Source organism: Pituophis catenifer, unplaced genomic scaffold (assembly GCF_029215685.1).
Source record: "Pituophis catenifer annectens isolate HBS135680 unplaced genomic scaffold, rPitCat1.0.hap2 SCAF_3, whole genome shotgun sequence".
NCBI classification, from domain to species: domain Eukaryota; kingdom Metazoa; phylum Chordata; class Lepidosauria; order Squamata; family Colubridae; genus Pituophis; species Pituophis catenifer.
This window is the reverse complement of record NW_027256883.1, coordinates 76,970,655-76,988,976: the sequence shown is the minus strand read 5'-3', so window position 1 is coordinate 76,988,976 and position 18,322 is coordinate 76,970,655. Positions and strand designations below refer to the sequence as shown.

The window sequence follows — 18,322 nt, the reverse complement described above, 5'->3', positions numbered from 1 at the left end:
TTATTAAATGATGGTTGGGCTTCAGGACTAGGGCCATTAGCCAGAAATTTTGATGTACTTTGAATATTTGAAACAGTACAAAATATTAGAATTGACAATGAAAATATTGAAGTGGTGGATAGTTTCTGCTTTTTAGGATCAACTAACAATAATAAAGCCAACAAGCAGTCAAGAAATAAATCACAAACTAGCTCTTGGTAGATTTTACTTGAAGCTGAGTTGCAAATCTTAGTTTGTACGGAACCAGCTATCCTTCTGCATTTGTGAACCTGTATCTTCTCCAGCGTTTTATACCATGTGCTCTCTCCTTGTAAACGCACCATGTTCCTATTAATTCAACTGAAATTCTGGAGACTTGTTCACATCAAAGAGTTAATGCAGGCATTACATAATGTGAATATCACTGCGAGACACTTGTAATGCATCTTTCTTATGCCCAGTAGGGGAAAAAATGTTTATACACATACCTGGAAGGAGTTGGATCATCTTGACCAAGACGTGACATAATATTGATCAAAGTATTTATGCCTGTAAAATACAATATCACATTTAAAAATGTATTCATATATTCAATATTGTAGCTTCCTTTCAGTCTGGTAAAATAATTTCCTCTGGTCTAATATACAGTGGTACCTCAATACTCATTGTTAATTGGTTCTGGGAGGTTCAATCAGTGCCAAAAATGATGAGTATCGAATGAATTTTTCCTATAAGAAATAATGTAGCGAGTCACAAAGCCACCAACATCGACAAATTCTAGCTAGCTTGTGTGTTGAGTACCAAACAAATGATGAGTACCAGGACAAAATTTCCGTGTCAAAATGCGTTGAGTACCAAATTTGGTGAGTTTCAAAACAGTTGAGTACCAAGGTACCACTGTAGTCTGATAATTACAGGGGGGATATTTATGAAGAAACAATAAATGTTTTGCTTCTCCAACTTGCTTTTTAAAAAGGTTCAAATGAAGAACTCTTGCAAGCAACTTCGATGCTCACATCAGAGGAGGAAATGGCAACAGGAAAGACAATCACACTGACCTTTCTTCCTCATATGCATATGGTGAACTTTCCTATCCCCATATTTGGGTTGCCGAATCCCACAATTTGATAAGGAATTTCTGGCATGGTCTGGATTCATTCCAAAGTTCAAATGATGGCTTGGGTGAGTCATAGCAAGCTAAAAAGCAGAATTCCAAAATCAAACTGAAACACAACAAACAATGTTCATTCAAGTTCTAATGTTCAGTGAAACCCCAGGGAAATTTAACTACCGTATTTTTCGGAGTATAAGACGCACCGGAATATAAGACGCACCTTAGTTTTTGGAGAGGAAAATAAGAAAAAAGTTGATTGGCAGGTGGATCAGCCTCCCAGAATACCCCCAATCAGCTGTTCCCAGAGGTGAATTTTAGCAACAGGTTCCTTGGTTGTGAGCTCTGTGCCTTGCTTTTTTTTCTGCCTTTGAAACTTCTGAAACTCCATTTCAGAAAAAAACTTTCTTTTCTGCCTCTGAAAGCTTCCGAAACAGAGCTTCCGAAAAAAAAGCCTCTGAAGCTCTGTTTGGGGGCTTCTTTTCTGAAGCTTCATTTCTGATGCTTTTTTCAGCCTCTGAAACCTCCGTTTGAGAAGCTGGGCGGGGCTATATTCAGAGTATAAGACGCACCCAGATTTTCACCTTCTTTTTTTGGAGAAAAAGGTGCATCTTATACTCTGAGAAATACGGTAGGTTTAGTGTCAGGAGTGAGCCATTTGTGGTTTTCCAAATGTTGTTGGAAGTGTTTTATCTAGCTAGGTGAAAGAAATTCTTATCTGCCCTCCCCAATCCTGACAAAAGAAAGCTAGTGATATATAGGTATTAAAAGCACATTTCTCTCTTCCTGTGTAACAAACCCTCATTATTTGATATGATAATCTTACAGGCAAATATACTATGTTAAATGTATAATTATAATACAGTGTAATTCTGCTGTGAGAATCTAATTGCTGAATCTAACTCTGGTTTTAGTTTCTGTTTTTTGTAAAGAGTTCAAGTATGATAGTATCTGTGAAATGCTATGCATGACAATTCAGAAGGAAGCCCCACTGTGCCCAGTAAGCTTCCTTTCAGATGCCTGGGCTTACGTTTAGGTATTCAGCCCAAGAGCTTCTTATATTTTATGTTACATTGTGTTTCATCATCACCAGGATATTTATGTACTTCTTTGTTCATTTTGCAATATTTGTAAACATTGTGATCAATTATGTCAGTAGACGATGAACCACAAAGTAGAATTAAACAGAATAAAATAATGAGGTGATCATTAAAATAACAAACTCTTTGCAGACCCATTATCAATACTGGTCGAAAGCACAGTGGAAAAAAATTATTTTAATTGCCTTTGAAAATGGAAGGAGAGGACCAGACATATTTCTGGGGAAAGAACCATATTTTTCAGACTATAAGACGCACTGGAGTATAAGACGCACCAAGATTTTGAAGACGAAAACAAGAAAAAAAATAGTTTTTGGCCTCCACATCAGTGATGGGTTCTAATCAGTTTTACCACCGGTTTGCATCGCGCACGCGCTTTGCATGCGATCACCGCAAAATGCGAAACCTGCGCTTCACACAAGCGCATTGAGAAAAAAAATAGTTGAGACATGGCAATCCCCTCTACCGTGCCTTACAGCTGACCGAAAAACAAACGAAATAAAGGTAGGTATAGCACGGGGGCTAGGGGCCCAAATGACATTCAGAGAGAACCGGTTCGTTCTCCTATGAAGACTTCCACTACCGGCTCTCCGGGACCGGGGAGAACTGGTAGCAACCCACCACTGCTCCACGTGTCCGGTTTTTGCCCTCCCTGGCCCCCAGGACCACTCTGCAGGCCTCTCAAACCCTCTGTGCACCCCATTTTTGCAAAAAACAGGCCACACATTTGGAGGGCACTCGTATTTGCGCAAATGGATTTAAACAGCAATAAGACATATATTGGTATAAAATGTATACCAATACATTTCTTTCCTGTTCTCTTCATTTTATCCCAACTTAGTACAGTAGTCCTATTGAAGTATATGATTGTCAACATGAGCTCACCTGCAATAAACACCGGTCGTTAAAAGTGTAGCCTATTAGTCTGTCCAAATGCATCAAACACTGATGGTAACGGATGTGGTGTGTTAGGACAGGAAGCATCATGGCATGCTAGAGAAAGAATCATCACAATTCATGCTAGAAAATCCTTGAACACAACAAGATCCTTAAACACTGCTTTTAGCCACTACTTTACATTCATAATATACACTGCAGCTATTATAAGCACTTCCATAATTTTTACAAAGGCTTTGAAAGAAAGCAATACATTTTACCCATGCTGCATAAGGGATATGTGTGTGATAAAGCAAGGAGAACTAAGTTTTTACATTATCTAGTAAATTAGTGGGTACAGATCAATCTTAGATATGGGAGTTCATTGCTTACCTCTTTATCTGCTTAAATTAAATTCAAAGTGTAACAATCAATTCTCAGAGCTGTCCAATAAAATGTTATTTTTAATTCACTCTCCCCCCCCCCACTTTTACAGAAGATAAAAATGATGAAGTATAGAATTTATCTAAATCATACAGTATATCCATGATTTAATTGGGATAACAGCCACTTGAGTGGAACTCTAAAGCTTTTGTGTATTGCTCTAACGCAGGGTTGTCAAACTCGCAGCCTGCGGGGTCGGGTGCATCATGTGTCGGCCACACCTACATCCAGTTCAGTGAAGGGGGAAAAAGTCATGATACCTCACGTGATGACACCATGACAATGCGAGTTTTCCATTAACCAGTTCTGGTTTATGGAAACCAGAACTGATAGGCACACAGGTTTAGAAAGGAGGAAAACAGAACATCACTGACTGTTAAACTAAATGTTTTTATACATATACACATACTCATCATAGCAAATAATATTTTGGATAATTAACAAACATAGGACTTGTAAATCAAGGGAAGCAGTAGTCTGTATTAGTGAGACCGCCTTATTGAATACTGTGTCAAATTCTTTAAAAAGTATTCAGACAAACTGGAACATAAAAATACAACAATAAATTGATTAGGAGGTCTGGAAAGTCTTATGAGAAGAGATAAAAGGAACTGAGAATGTTTAGCTTTGAGGAGAAAAGAAGGGGGAAGCAATAGCAGTTTTCAGAAGATATTAATCAGAAGTTGGTCAAGACCTTCATCATTCAAGCAATCTAGAACCCAGGCCAAGTTGGAGTTTGGACAACACCAGGAATTACTCATTTACAAGGAGCAATCCACTGTAGAGCAGAGAGGATCTCTTCAGTGCCTTTCCATGGAGGTTCTCAGGAGAACTAGCAAGGTGGGGAGAGAAGAGCTTTTGAGATGCAGCTCATATGTTTAAACCCCTACATTCTTCATTTGCCTTGTTGTGCTGTCTGTCCATGGGCCAGTGAAAATGAAAAGCAGTATGTTATTTACTGAAATCCTTACTGTGAAAACTCTGCAACCATCATGCCCAGGGACCATGCCGCAGGTATTTTGTTAGCAGCATGTTGAACACAGGGACATTTCAAATTTATTAAATTGAAACTCTAATCCTGAACCAATCTATTCCACTGGGCAAGAAAGAAAAATACTACACCAATAACTTTCAACTACTCTGTAATGTGCTCGTGCTCACAGTCTCACTACACACTTAATTGCATCCAATCGCTTTTTAATCTGGCAGAAAACAGCATAGATATCAGTATGATACACATAGATAATAGATACACATACAATAGAGAGACACACACACACACATACATGTAAAGATACTCCGTCTCCTTTGACATCTTGGGGGAATATATGAATATATTATATGGGTATATTTTATCTAGTTTTCTCTCGAAAACCATGGATTCTGCAATAGAGCAGATCCATTGCCATTTGGTATGTTGCTGTCCTTCACAATAAAAAGAACAAGAACATTTCAGTGGATAAGCTGCAAAGGATTTCAAGGCCATGAACAATGTAAGTGCTAAAAGAAAGAAAAATGCTGTTTGACATGGATTTTGCATTAGAACATTTATTCCACAAAAACAAAAGCTACATATAAAAAGAAAAACATCGGAGGACGGGGAGAGATAATAGCACTGATACCAATTCCACTTTGTACATCTCTGTTTCAAAGTAACCAAGAATAATAAAAATAAAAAGATAGTTAAGCATGTTTGAGAATCCTTCTTGTTCAAAATTTCACTTGTGAAGTTCTACTTTCATATACATTTTTCCTTCCTACTGCCTGCTGTGGGATGGTCCAGAAATGAGTATATGTGCCTTATATCTCCACTTTTCTGAAGTTTGATTGATTATGTGATAACAAATTGGTCACAACTCAATGGTTTACCAGCAGCCATATAGATGTTCTTTAGGACTATTCTGAAAGGAAATGGAATGATGAGTACCCTATGCAAAACCTTCTGTTTACCTCAGAAAAATAAATGCAAGAAATACTCGGGTTCTGCAAGATTAGATCCGCAATAGTAGATTTGTTGAATTTTGAGAGTTTGGGAGCCATGCTCCTCCTCATTTGTATTCCACAGGTTTGAAAGAGCCTTAGTTAAAACTGACTTTCACCATCCCCTAGGAAGACAAAAGGAACTTCAACTTACCTGACAGACATCAGAACGAATTCCTGTCTTCCAGAATCCTTGGCTGCTCAGCTCAACTGTTACTTCCCGCCGCATGGTATTCTTCTGTCTGATTTTTTGCAGGGCTTCCTTTAGAGAAAGAAAAAGAGAACGGTATTTTGCTAAGGAATCAACATCCCCTTGAATTTGTGGAAAACTTGAGTCTTGATGAGGAAACATCCTTCATCTGTTCTTTGGAATCTCACAATGGAATTATCAGTGAAATCAAAAAATATAACTGAGAGCTTGGTCTAATGGCAACATAGGACAACCCACTCTAACACATCTTAGGAGAAAGGATAAATAGGAATGGGTTTATTACTGCCACAATCTGGCATACAAATATGCAGAACCAGGAAGGGCTGGTGGAAACCCCTGAAATTAGGACTGGATGCATCCAAATGGTACACTGTCTTACAGGAAAAAACAAACAGGCTGTGATGAAGGAAAAGATACATCACAAAATATTTCCTATATTATGTGTGCCTTGAAAAAAAATCTGCTGCCTCAGCATCTGTTTGCCTCACAACCTCCATACCCGTCACTTTGCCAGCTCCCAGTAAGGCAGTTAAGAAGAAAAGAAAGAAGCATCTGTTTTAATGTACTTGGGGATACACTGAATTTTAGAAGGGAAATAGTTCAGCTGCTGGTTTTCTTGCAAACCCATCTCGTTCTTCTCAGTAAATCTTGCTAAAGAGATTCTTTGAGAATTGTGCTGGAAAAAGAATTGCTTTCAGTTTAGGCAGATGCTAAAGAGCCCCACAGAGGGCAGGATTCCCACCATAGAACTACTTATTATAGAGGGTTATAAAAAGAAGTTCCTGCAAGCACAAATCCACATGTGCAAATCACAGACACCACAATGAAGAATAATGAGGACAAGCAAGTCTTTAGATGTCTCTTTATCTTGCTGAAATCTTTCTACGGTAGGCTTCTGTTAAAACGACTGCCTTAAGACCCCTGAGTACATCCATGAGAGAAACAAAACAAAACAAAACAAAAAAAATGAAGCAGAGACATTTTCAGGAAGCAACCAGTCGGCTCAGGTGATAAAAATCTAGAAACAGAGATTTACACCGCAGGGTGATAAATGTCAAAGCAGCACTCCTTCTCTCTTTCTGGTTTGCAGTGAAATGTAATCACCCACAAATCCTATCTGCTATAATTTTAACAATAACGTGTCCATTATTCCCTAGAAAGAAATTTCTTCTTTTCTTTTAATAAAAAAAGTTCTTGTCTTCCATTTGTTCTACACTGCAGCAACGAAAGGCTTCTGTAAAGTTGAAAGTAATCTACAGTATTAAAAAAAAAAAATAGTTCTTGTCTGTCCAAACCATGGGGCAGGTTTATTAGTAGGGCATGGACCTTCCCACTTAAGAAAGGAAGCCAAAAGTTGATTTTGCAAGACTCTGAAGCTTCTAACACCCTGAAGGCCAACCCAACTGGAATGTTGACACTTGGCTGTGCGAGGCTGCTAAAACATTAATTGGAAGAAGTGCCATTGCATAGAGGTTTTTTTCTGAGTAAATATCTTTAGGTTTACACTATGTGATTAAAAAAAAAATAAAGTGTGAACAGGTTCCCTATTTTTCCAGTACAAAACTACTTAGCAGTACAGTAATGTCATTTTTTTTTAAAAAAAGAGACAATGTTTTGCTTTTTTAAAAAAAGGAACGTGACATTTTCTGTCTCCTTCCTTCCCCTTTTGCTCTCCCCATCTCAAATCCATGAAGTTGTCATGTTATTATTTTCTAACCATGCTTTTAGTATAGAATTTTCTGTTTGTATGGGTGAGATGCCAGAATTTCAAGATTAGATCTGGCTACCTTAGTATGCGATCTCTCAGCCTTGACCAAGTCCATAAATACACCTCCTTCTTAATTGGAGATACATTTTAAGAGTCGTTAAGTGGTATAGGAGAGCATTCTGGTTTTAAAAGGAAATGTGAGGTTGCAACATTTTACAAGTAATGTATGATAGATAATAGGATTCTGCAATTAAAAGGAAACCCAGGTTGGATGTATGACAGCTATTACATTGCCTAAAGCAACTCCTTTTCTTGTTCAGAAGATGTAAATAGTATGGAAGTGAATTTTAATGTCCTTGGGCTCTAGGATATTTCACACAGGCATATCACAAGCACTGAGTACAGCAACAAGTCTTATGATTTGGTTAAAGGGATTGAGCTATCAGCAGTCTTTAAACAAAGCAATTCTTTGTCTGCTCAAATGCAACCCCTTTTTTTTTACTGATAGAACTCATGGGCTTAATTGTGATTTACTGAATTGAGCAATCAAAGATTGAAACTAAAGCAGTGGTGGGCTGTTCCCGGTTCTATAGAACCAGTAGTAAAATCAGTGGGAGGCTCCGCCCACCTGCCACGACATCATAATGGGTGATCTGTGCATGCGCACGCTCCCATTGCGAACCAGTAGTAAAGGTAAGTAGAACTCACGCCTGAACTAAAGGTACTCGCCGACTTACAACCGTTCATATAAACACTATTCAAAGTAACAACTGAGCTGAAGCAGGGAATTATGACTAGTTCCCGTGCTTATTACCGCAGCATCGCGGCATCCTCGCACTCACATAACCAAAATTCGGGGTCTTGACAACCAGCATGTATTTACAATAGTTGCCGTATCCCAAGGTCACACGATCGCAATATACAACTTTCCCAGGAGAAAGCAACGTCGATGGAGAAAACTGGGTTTGCTGAACAACCACATCATTTGCTTAACGGCCATGGTGATTTGCTTAACAACTACAGAAAAATGGTTGTAAAATCAGGCACAATTCACTTAACGATCACATTGCTTAATGACAGAAGTTCCAACTGCGGTCATAAATTGAGGAATACCGTACATTTTAGTACTTTGCATTTCTATCATCTCCTAAGAATTGCAAGCAGCTCATATAATGGAAGAAGTGTGGCTCATGGACAAAACTAAAATTAATCAGATTAGACAATTCTGAGTTGATGGACCAGTGATCTCATTTATACAACATAGCTTCCTGAATCCCTAGAAAACAACTACTATTATTTTAGAATATTCTAATATATTTTGATATATCAAAAGATCCCCAAAATTGCAGAAGCCATACGCAGTCCTTGGGTAGTTTATTATTTACTAATTTTCATCCTCTCTATCCCCACTTTCCACTCATAAGACTTTCTGCAGCTAAAATAATAATAATGAATACCCATATTAAATTAAAAAGTTAGTAATTTTAAGTAAATAGTAATTAGTAAGGTTAGTAAAAGAGCTGTGGTGGCACAGTTATTAGAATGCAGTATTGCAGGCTAACTCAGCCGACTGCCAGCAGTTCGATTCTCACTGGCTCAAGGTTGACTCAGCCTTCCATCCTTTTGAGGTTGGTAAAATCAGGACCCAGATTGGGGGTCAATATGCTGACTCTGAAAACCGCTTATAGAGAGGGCTGTAAAGCACTATGGAGCTATATAAGTGCTATTGCTAGTAATGAAACTTGAAAAACCTGGCTTTTGTGCATACAAGTGAATTACAGTAAATTACATTTTTTAAAAACCCAGTATTCTTCCCAAGAACCCCCAAAGCAAGCAGACACTGGCTTTACTCCCTTAAAATTGTCAACTGCCCTCCTCCCAGTCTATCTCTCGCACACATCTCTTTGCATCTTCAACCAAAATACAGAATACTGTACCTTCTAGCTGTAAAATTCTTCTAGTTCACACTCATCCAAACGAATAACAGAGTAACATAAAATAAAACACTCAGATGCCTATAACCTTGGATAATAAACTAGGATTCATGATAGACTGGGGTTAAAGGCAACTGCCAAACCAACAATTACCAGAAGATGAAATTATAACATACTTCTCTCTGAACTAATTTCTGTTTATCCGCTTGTTTCACTTTGGGACTATTAGCCAGCAGGTGGCGTAATTTCACATAACTTTTCCAGAGTTTTTGGTACCTGAAAGAGATGAAAGAACTATAGTTACATTTTGGAACATTGTGTGTTTAGCTTAGTCACCTGTCCAGAATTAATTTATACACCGGAATTCGCTTCATAACCATACAGACAAACTAATACAGGTTGTCCTCGACTTACAGTTCATTTGGTGACTGTTCAAATCTACAACGGCACTGAATAAAGTGACTTATGATCATTTTTCACAGTTCCAACCTTTGCAGCATCCCTCATGTGATCAAAATTCAGGTGCTTGGCAACCGGTCATATTTATTTGCAGTGTCCCTGGGTCCTGTGATCACCTTTTACGACTTTCTGACAAGGGAAGTCAAGGGGGAAGCCAGATTCACTTAACAACCATGTTACTAACTTAACCACTGTAGTGATTCACTTAACAACTGTGACAAAAAAGGTCATAAAAAGGAGGCAAAATTCACTTAACACCTATTTCGCTTAGCAATAGAAATTGTAGTCGTACGTCGAGAACTACCTGTATATTTCCAGTATCATCTATCGCAGGGGTGTCAAACTCAAGGCCTGGGGGCCAGATCCGGCCCGCGAGGTACTTAGATCTGGCCTATGGGGCCACCTCGGAAACAGCGAAGGACCAGCCTGTGGTGTTTCTGCCAGGGAAAACGGGCTCTTGGGCTCTGTTTTCGGCTGCCACAGCCTCCTGCAACCCTCTGCCAGTGAAAACGGAGTTCGGGAGGGCCGCGCTCGGAGTTGGAACCAGAGTTGGCTTGGGCCACTGATAATGGAAGTGAATCTTTCCAATAAGGGAAAAACGTACCAAAAATAAATATTTTTTTTAAAAAAAATGTGCAATGGGGTATTCAGGGAAAAAAGATGATTTTGCATGATAAAAGTTCATTCAGTTAATTCCATCAAATCTTTGACCACAACCATCTGGAATCTCTCATGGAGACAACGGCACTTTGCCACTCTCAACAAAAGGAAAAGGAGGCAAACATTTTAGATATGGACACCTGACAATAATATTAAATGCTTCACTACATATACATATTACTTATTTTAAAAAATGTTACGTTGTTTATTAGTTCCATATAATTAATAAGGGAGGAGCTTACTGTGGGTCTCCAGCATAACTGAGTTGAGCTGGTCGTATTCCAAAATGGACGATAATGGGAAAAGTAATCACTTCAGGGTTGAATTGCTCACGATCCAACTGATCAATGCGAACAGAACTGGGCTTCTGCAGGAACAGAAAAGGAAAAAGAAAGAAACAATAAATTTTCCACTAATAATGGCTCCATCAATGTTTATTTGAACTATGTTGGTGGCACAGTAGTTAGAATGCAGTATTGCAGGCAAACTCTGCCCACTGCCAGGAGTTCAATTCTGACTGGCTCAAGGTTGACTCAGCTTTCCATCCTTCTGAGGTTGGTAAAAGATCCAGATTGTTGGGGACAATATGCTGACCTTGTAAACTACTCAGAGAAGCTGTAAAACACTATGAAGCGGTATATAAGTCTAAGAGCTACTGCTATGGAGTTTTTGGTTACACATAACTTTCTAAAGATACAAACAAACTTAACACATTGAAGATTTCTATGAGGTCTCATGCACTATATCTACTAACACTATTCTGAAAGGAGCTAGCAGCTCTACTTGAAAATTAGCAGTCTGAAACTAGCAGGATCTCTCTCAATTTTAATTGGATTTTCTTTCCTGGGCAAACAAATCATCCTATTCACATGTCCAAATATTACTATATGATGAAAAAGTGTGAATTATTCTTTCTGTTACTCTTTTCACATTCACACACAGAAAAGGGTTGTCTAACCACAGAAGTTTCTTAGGCAATGGAAAATTTTGAGCTGGCTAAATAAGTTCAGCTTGAACATAAGACAGACATGGAGAAGGATAACAAGATGGTCACCTCATTTCATGCTACTACTATTATCCTGTTTCCCCCCAAAATAAGATATCCCCTGATAATAAGCCCAATTGGGCTTTTGAGCGCATGGCAATAAGGCCAAGCGCTTATTTCAGGGTTCAAAAAAATATAAGACAGGGTATTATTTTCGGGGAAACACGTTAGATTTAAAACACAAAATGGCTGAGGTTAATTTTAGGTTGTTTAAGTCACTGTTACTTATTGATTACAGTAACTTATGGGAGGACTAAAATTAGAATTACCATCCTTCTGTTTCTCCCAAAAGTTCTCACAAAATTAACCATTCATTCTGTTTTTATAGTGTAAGGTTTCACCCAGGAATTAATATGTTAGGACCTCATAATGGCTGAAAGGACTAATATAAATGTAAGCTAGTGGTAGAAACAATTAAAAAATCTGATAAAAATTTAATTATCTTGCGGGAGCCACTGTCATTCTAAACTTTACAATTAAAACATCACTCCAGAAACGGATGGATACTTAGCCCTGAAGAAGACTCAAAATTCATTTTTATTTAAATAATGTGATGCTCTTCTCAATAAATTTACAAGGTTATGCTCTGTGAAATATTCCTCTTCTCTCTATTCCTAATTTAGTCTTTGCATTAACAAAGAAACAGAAAACCCACACAAATCTTCCTCTTCTATTTGTTCCCGGCAGAAATTAGAATAATTGCTATTGTCACTATAGGGACTTGACAGAAAAGAAAAATATGCACACACAAAACCTATTTTTCTTCCTTTTTTCATTCTCATTTTAAAAAGCTACATGGAGAGACACACACACATGCAACCAAGAAAATGATGCTCCATAAATCCCCTCATGATCTTTAGTCATTATAGACAAGTAGCAAGGTGAGAGGTTCATTATTAAAATCCACAAAAGTTACTCCTGTTGTCAGAAGTACAATACATATTAAGGTGAACACAACAGGAAGAGGTGTTTATGTGACATGAGATTTTCTTTCTTTTGGGAGATGGATAAAACGTTCTGGAGCATGGAGGAGGGAGGGAGACATTCAAGCAGATCATTTATTTAAAACTCATTGCTTGGATTGCTTTCTGCCTGCCTTCCTTTTTTTTTTTTTAATTTTACTTTCCGAACTTTGTATTCCCTTGTCAGTATTTTATCCTACTGTTCTATGCTTGTTTCATTGGCATTCAGTATATTAGACAGACTTGATGGAACCTAATGCATTTAACCCACACATGAATACAAAGGCATGTTAATATCTTAGATCAGAGTTCCCCAACATTTCCGGGTTGGCGGTCCGGGAGGGGGGGCGGCAAGGGGAGAAAGAGATGATTTTGTGCACAGGCAAGCACCTGCTGCTTGTGCGAGTAGGGCTGAGACACTCACATGAGTGGAGCCATGAACGCTCACTTGAGTGGGGCCGCAAGTGCTCACGATGATCACACAAATGATACCACGAGCCCTCGCAATACTCGCACGAGTGGGGCTACAAATCCTCAAAATGTTTGCTTGACTGGGGCTGCAAGCCCTCACGATGTTCGCAGAAGTGGGGCTGTGCACACCCATGCACATGCACCAGCTGGCACTCACACAGCCCGGTTGCAAATAGGCCGCAGACAATTCATAAGAGGTAGTCCTCGAGTTACGATAGTAATGCAGTCTGCCCATTATGGTCATAAATCCTCATGGTCATAAAACAGAAGAAACAATGAAAGTTTTTTGTGGTGGTTGTTAAGCAAAAGCCACAGTCATAAAATGAACAATGGTTTTGGTTTGCGGTTTTGTCAAAAACCAGAAGTAACTGTCAATTTTAGAAAAAACTACAGTAAAATACGCTTATGTGACACGGGATGCTATAGACATCCATATATACAGCTGTGTTGCTAAGTGCCCAAAGTGTGGTCATGTGACCATGGGTGGGAGGGAAGATGGCACGACCACCAGAACTTTTCACCTGGATTGTAAGTCCCCCTTTTCGGGTTAGTCATAATTAATTATAATCGTTAAGTGACTTGTTATAAGTCAAGGATTATCTGTAATCAAATACTAAACGGAAGTGAAAAGTATCTTGTGAATAATGGACAAATGGATAAACCTCTGTAAAAGACCTCTGAAATTGACCCTGACAAGTAACTGCTGGATCAGGCCCCATTTAGCTTTTATTGCATCTGCCACCACCATAGCTCTTCTAGCTTTTGATATAAAGATACATTTTTGTTTTTGTTCTGACCTAGGCTTCCCCAGCAGCACGAAGCCGAGTCCTCATCCCAATAAACCCCTTTTATTTAATTTACAGGGAATTCCTCTCCAGCAAAGTCTTTCCTTTCCCACAGTCTTTCAAGATAGTTTACAATTACCGACCTTTATCAGGCTTGGACAGTGGCCAGGCTGATATCTTTCAGACTCCACACTGTATTTTGTTTTCTACTTGTGGCCCCCCGCAAAGGGGCCCACAATTGATGCCATGATGTCAATGGAATACTCAGCTTCGTCCAGGTTAGAGGACTTGGGGTGGCAAATGAGGTACAGAGTGACACATTGCTCAACTGTAATAGATTCTGTGATAATGTAACATTAAAAACATACACTTGTCAGTAGTAGTTGGAATGGCTAATATTTAGTGTATATTTACTGTAGTTTTATTTCAAGAAAGAACATTTCAATACCATGCCAGAGCTGGTCACTATCATTCCTTTGCATTCCTCGGCATATTTCTGCCATTCCAGCTCTTCCCACTGTAGCATATTGGCAATCTCTTCTTCTGGCACGAGCGGTTTATTGCAGCGTAACAAATACAGGAGGATCTGATGCATTGAGAGAACTTCCTTCCCGCCATCTTAAAAACAGAATGGGACTGGTTGTCAGAATACACTGAAAGCATTTGAAAACTAGCAATGGTTTCAGGGCAGCTAAACACCTTCTGCAGAAAACTTAAACAATAGACTGTCTACACATCACATTAAGCCATAAGCTACAACTGGTGGGATTCACCTATCACACTAATTTATAAAGCAGTTTAGAAATCAAAATAGCTGGGGTGAGCCAAATGAACCAAAGCCAGGCCAACCATATTTTGGCCTAGAATGATGCACTAACTCAAATATTAAGCCACCCTATATTAGCCACCATGCAATTGTTTGAACTTGGGTGTCGCTCAATTTAGTGCTTGCACAAAATCTATAAAAATTCACAAAAAGTCCAAAATGGAGGTTGTGTGTACAACTTGAAAGCAGCTGCCAATGACTAATTCCCCTGTTACACATTATATTAAAAGTTAAATATAAATTATTTTACAATTTTTTTTGTTTCACAAAGCAAATGCAAGAATTTGAGAGAGGGGGGGTTGGAAGCCACGTTATATCATTTTTAGGTCTTAAAATAAGCAGCAAAAAGACTATGTTTTCATGTCAACCTGGACTTTTGCCTTCAAAGCTAGTAGGACTGTGATACCATATCAAGACATGGTATACATAACTTATTTCACAAGCCTGAAAGTCTACAATTGGCTGGATTTTAAACATATTTAAATTTTTAAAATATATATATATATTTTACTTAAATATTTATAAACCACCAGTCTGGACCCAGTCACCCAAGGCAGTGCAATACATTCAAATATAAGTTTCAGCAATAAAATACAATAAAATTATATTAAAAAGTTCATAACCAAACCTTAACGTTCAAAACAAAAAACAAAAAACAAAAAAAACAAACAAAATAATTACATCAAATGTAATTCAAGCAGTAGAAGAAAAGGCACTTCCAGTGATAGACAGAAATAATAAATATCATCAGATCTTTGAAAACAAAACATTTTTAAAAAGCACGCCTTCCAACCCTAATATAAACACACCTTGGCAAGATGTCTATGCATGATAGATAAAAACAAACTCAAGGGAAATCCTGCTCGCCTTCTCATTATTTGGGCAACAGTTAAATTTCAGTGGAAATTTTGTATGATGGCTGCTGTTGCTAGAAAGTTATAACTGATCATCTCACTGATCGTTCTGACTCGCTTTAAAAGCAGCTTCCTATGAAAATTCTATTAGAACAGTGAAATAATTTGTGCTGCACATTCTCCATTATAGAGAAGAGCATCTAACACAACAGAAAGCTGTAGGTCCAATCAGAGGTGACCATAAGTATAAGTTTCCTATAGGTAGGTCTCTGGATGGAAGAAGAAACCAGAAACAGAAAACCAATCTCTAAGATAGTGCATTACAGGAGTGTCTACGGAGATTCTCAGTCATCCAGATCATGGCTGTCCCAAAGGTGCTTTTTCAAAAGGCAACTGGACTGGACCAGTGGTGGGTTGCTCCCGGTTTTGTCTGGTTCTTTAGAACCAGGGGTGAAATACTCCCGGTTCGGACCGGATCACCTGAGCCGGTAGCGATGGCAGTGGGTGGTTCGGAGAACCGGTAGCAAAAATCCCTGCTCCCTCCCCCCACCCACCATGCCCAGCTGAGCCGCACAATCAACAGAGGCTTTTTTTTTTTTACTTTTAAAAGCATTTTTTTTACCACCTCTTCCGACGAAAAAATTTTCAGAGGCTTTTCAAAGCATTTTTTTCTGCAACCTCTTGGCCAAAGAGGTGGTAAAAAAAATGCTTTGAAAAGTCTCTGACGATCCCAGCTGAGTTGCCTGATCATCAGAGGCTTTTCAAAGCATTAGAAAAAATGCTTTGAAAAGTTAAAAAAAAAAAAGGTTGGCCACGCCCACCCAGTCACATTACCCCCCCACCAAGCCAAGCCCACAGAACCAGTAATAACAAATTTTACATTTCACCCATTTAGAACCAATAGTAAAAGTGGTGGAAGGCTTCGCCCACCCGCCCGGACATCATAATTGACAATCTCCCATTGTCCCATTGCAAACTGGTAGTAAAGGTAAGCAGAACCCACCCCTGGACTGGACGTTCTTTATTTTTTTCCTTGAAGACATTTTGCTTCTCATCCAAGGAGCTTCTTCAGTTCCAAGAAAGTTCCACACCCATTTGCACTATTCAGGTGATCCTGAGGGCACAGATAAACTGAAGAAGCTTCTTGGATGAGAAGCGAAACATCATCAAGGAAAAAAAAAACATAGACAGTCCAGTTGCCTTTGAAAAAGCACCTTTGGGTATTTTCAGGAGTGGCAACCAGAAATCAGAGTTCAAACATTCCACAAAGCTTCTGCTGCTTATGAATAATAACCAAAAATTCTCAATAAGTCCCAAGCAACATTTATACGACATACTTAATCAGGGCAGTGAAAGCAATAATAATAATTCTAAACTTAGTTACCTTTAGGCCAGGTTAATTTGGTTTTCTTATGGGTGCTGCTTAGCATTCCATTTGAACCTTAGTAGTAATATAAGCTTTGTGCATGGTAGAAAAACAAGTGTTATGGCTGAACATAGATTCTAAATTATTTTAAGTATTGAAGCTCTTAAACGTGTAAGGAGTGATACAAATAATATAGATTTAAATATATGCCAAGGTGACAATTGAATATCTGTGTGGATTCTTCAACACACATTTGCAAGTTTGGAAGAAGCATAAAGGTAAAGGTTCCCCTCGCACATATGTGCTAGTCGTTCCTGACTCTAGGGGGCAGTGGTCATCTCCGTTTCAAAGCCGAAGAGCCAGCGCGGTCCAAAGACGTCTCCGTGGTCATGTGGCCGACATGACTAAATGCCAAAGGCGCACGGAATGCTGTTACCTTCCCACCAAAGGTGGTCCCTATTTTTCTACTTGCATTTTTTACGTGCTTTCGAACTGCTAGGTTGGTAGAAGCTGGGACAAGTAACGGGAGCTCACCCCATTATGAGGCACTAGCGATTCGAACCGCTGAATTGCCGACCTTTCGATCGACAAGCTCAGTGTCTTAGCCACTAAGCCACTGCATCATAAACATAGTCATAAACAGAAGCATAGTCCAGACCAATATTTCTCACCCATGGCAACTTGAAGATATATGGAATTCAATTTTCAGAATTTCTCAGCAAGCATAGCGGGCTGAGGAACTCTGGGAGTTGAAGTCCTCACATCTTCAAGTGTCAAGATTGAGAAACACTAGTCCAGCCATAGATTTATATCCTCTCAGAGAGAAGTAACTAAAAGAATAGCTGTCACACTGAAACCAAATACACTTACCTGGAAGAAATCTTACAAAGCGTGGCATGAAATGGAACCGAGGACATGAAGTATCACTGTTTTCTGATGAAGGACCTTATATAACAAAATGAACAGCAATGTGTCGTATATCACAAGGTGCAATTTCATAGAACATTTACCTGTACCTTTGGTACTTCAGTAAAAATCAAACTACTTTTATAGAACTGAATTTGCATTCTACAAATCTGCTACAAAGCAAATGATTTTACATGCTATGAAACAGTTGTTTTGTTTTGTGAAAAGCAAGTTTTTTTATCCCTCCGTCTGGAAAAGATTGGGAACACAGGGTCTTCCAAATATCATTATACTACAGATGGGTAGTATATGGGTGGGACTTATGAGAATTAGCATCTGGAGTGAAACTTAATAGAACTAAAAAAAAATTGTCTAATAAAAGGAAAACTCAGAACATACAACGGCATGATCTCAGAATTATAGTGGACAATAAAGAGCATTTGCACAAAATCTGCCATGGGCATTGTTATCATAGCTATGAAATATGTAGAAGGTTATAACATATCAACTATTTATGTCCACCACACAACACAAACCTGGCTTTTTATAACCACTGAACATAATGGATGGGGAAGTTATCCCTTATACTTTTCTCCTTCTGCCTGTAAACTTTGAATTCTTTGAGAAACCTTCTTTTAGTTTCTC

General features: G+C 38.6%; 1 protein-coding gene across 1 annotated transcript in view; it reads right to left on the bottom strand.

The window, feature by feature from the left end:
* DROSHA (drosha ribonuclease III) overlaps nt 1-18,322 on the bottom strand; it is a 105,720-nt gene that overhangs the window by 57,012 nt on the left and 30,386 nt on the right. Inside the window, exons 12-19 of the mRNA XM_070940765.1 lie at nt 17,642-17,716; nt 14,174-14,343; nt 10,705-10,829; nt 9,520-9,619; nt 5,645-5,752; nt 3,076-3,183; nt 1,038-1,176; nt 468-528 (exon numbers count right to left, since the gene is read on the bottom strand). Of these exons, the coding sequence (XP_070796866.1) occupies nt 468-528; nt 1,038-1,176; nt 3,076-3,183; nt 5,645-5,752; nt 9,520-9,619; nt 10,705-10,829; nt 14,174-14,343; nt 17,642-17,716 (886 nt within the window). The remainder of the gene's footprint in view (nt 1-467; nt 529-1,037; nt 1,177-3,075; nt 3,184-5,644; nt 5,753-9,519; nt 9,620-10,704; nt 10,830-14,173; nt 14,344-17,641; nt 17,717-18,322) is intronic.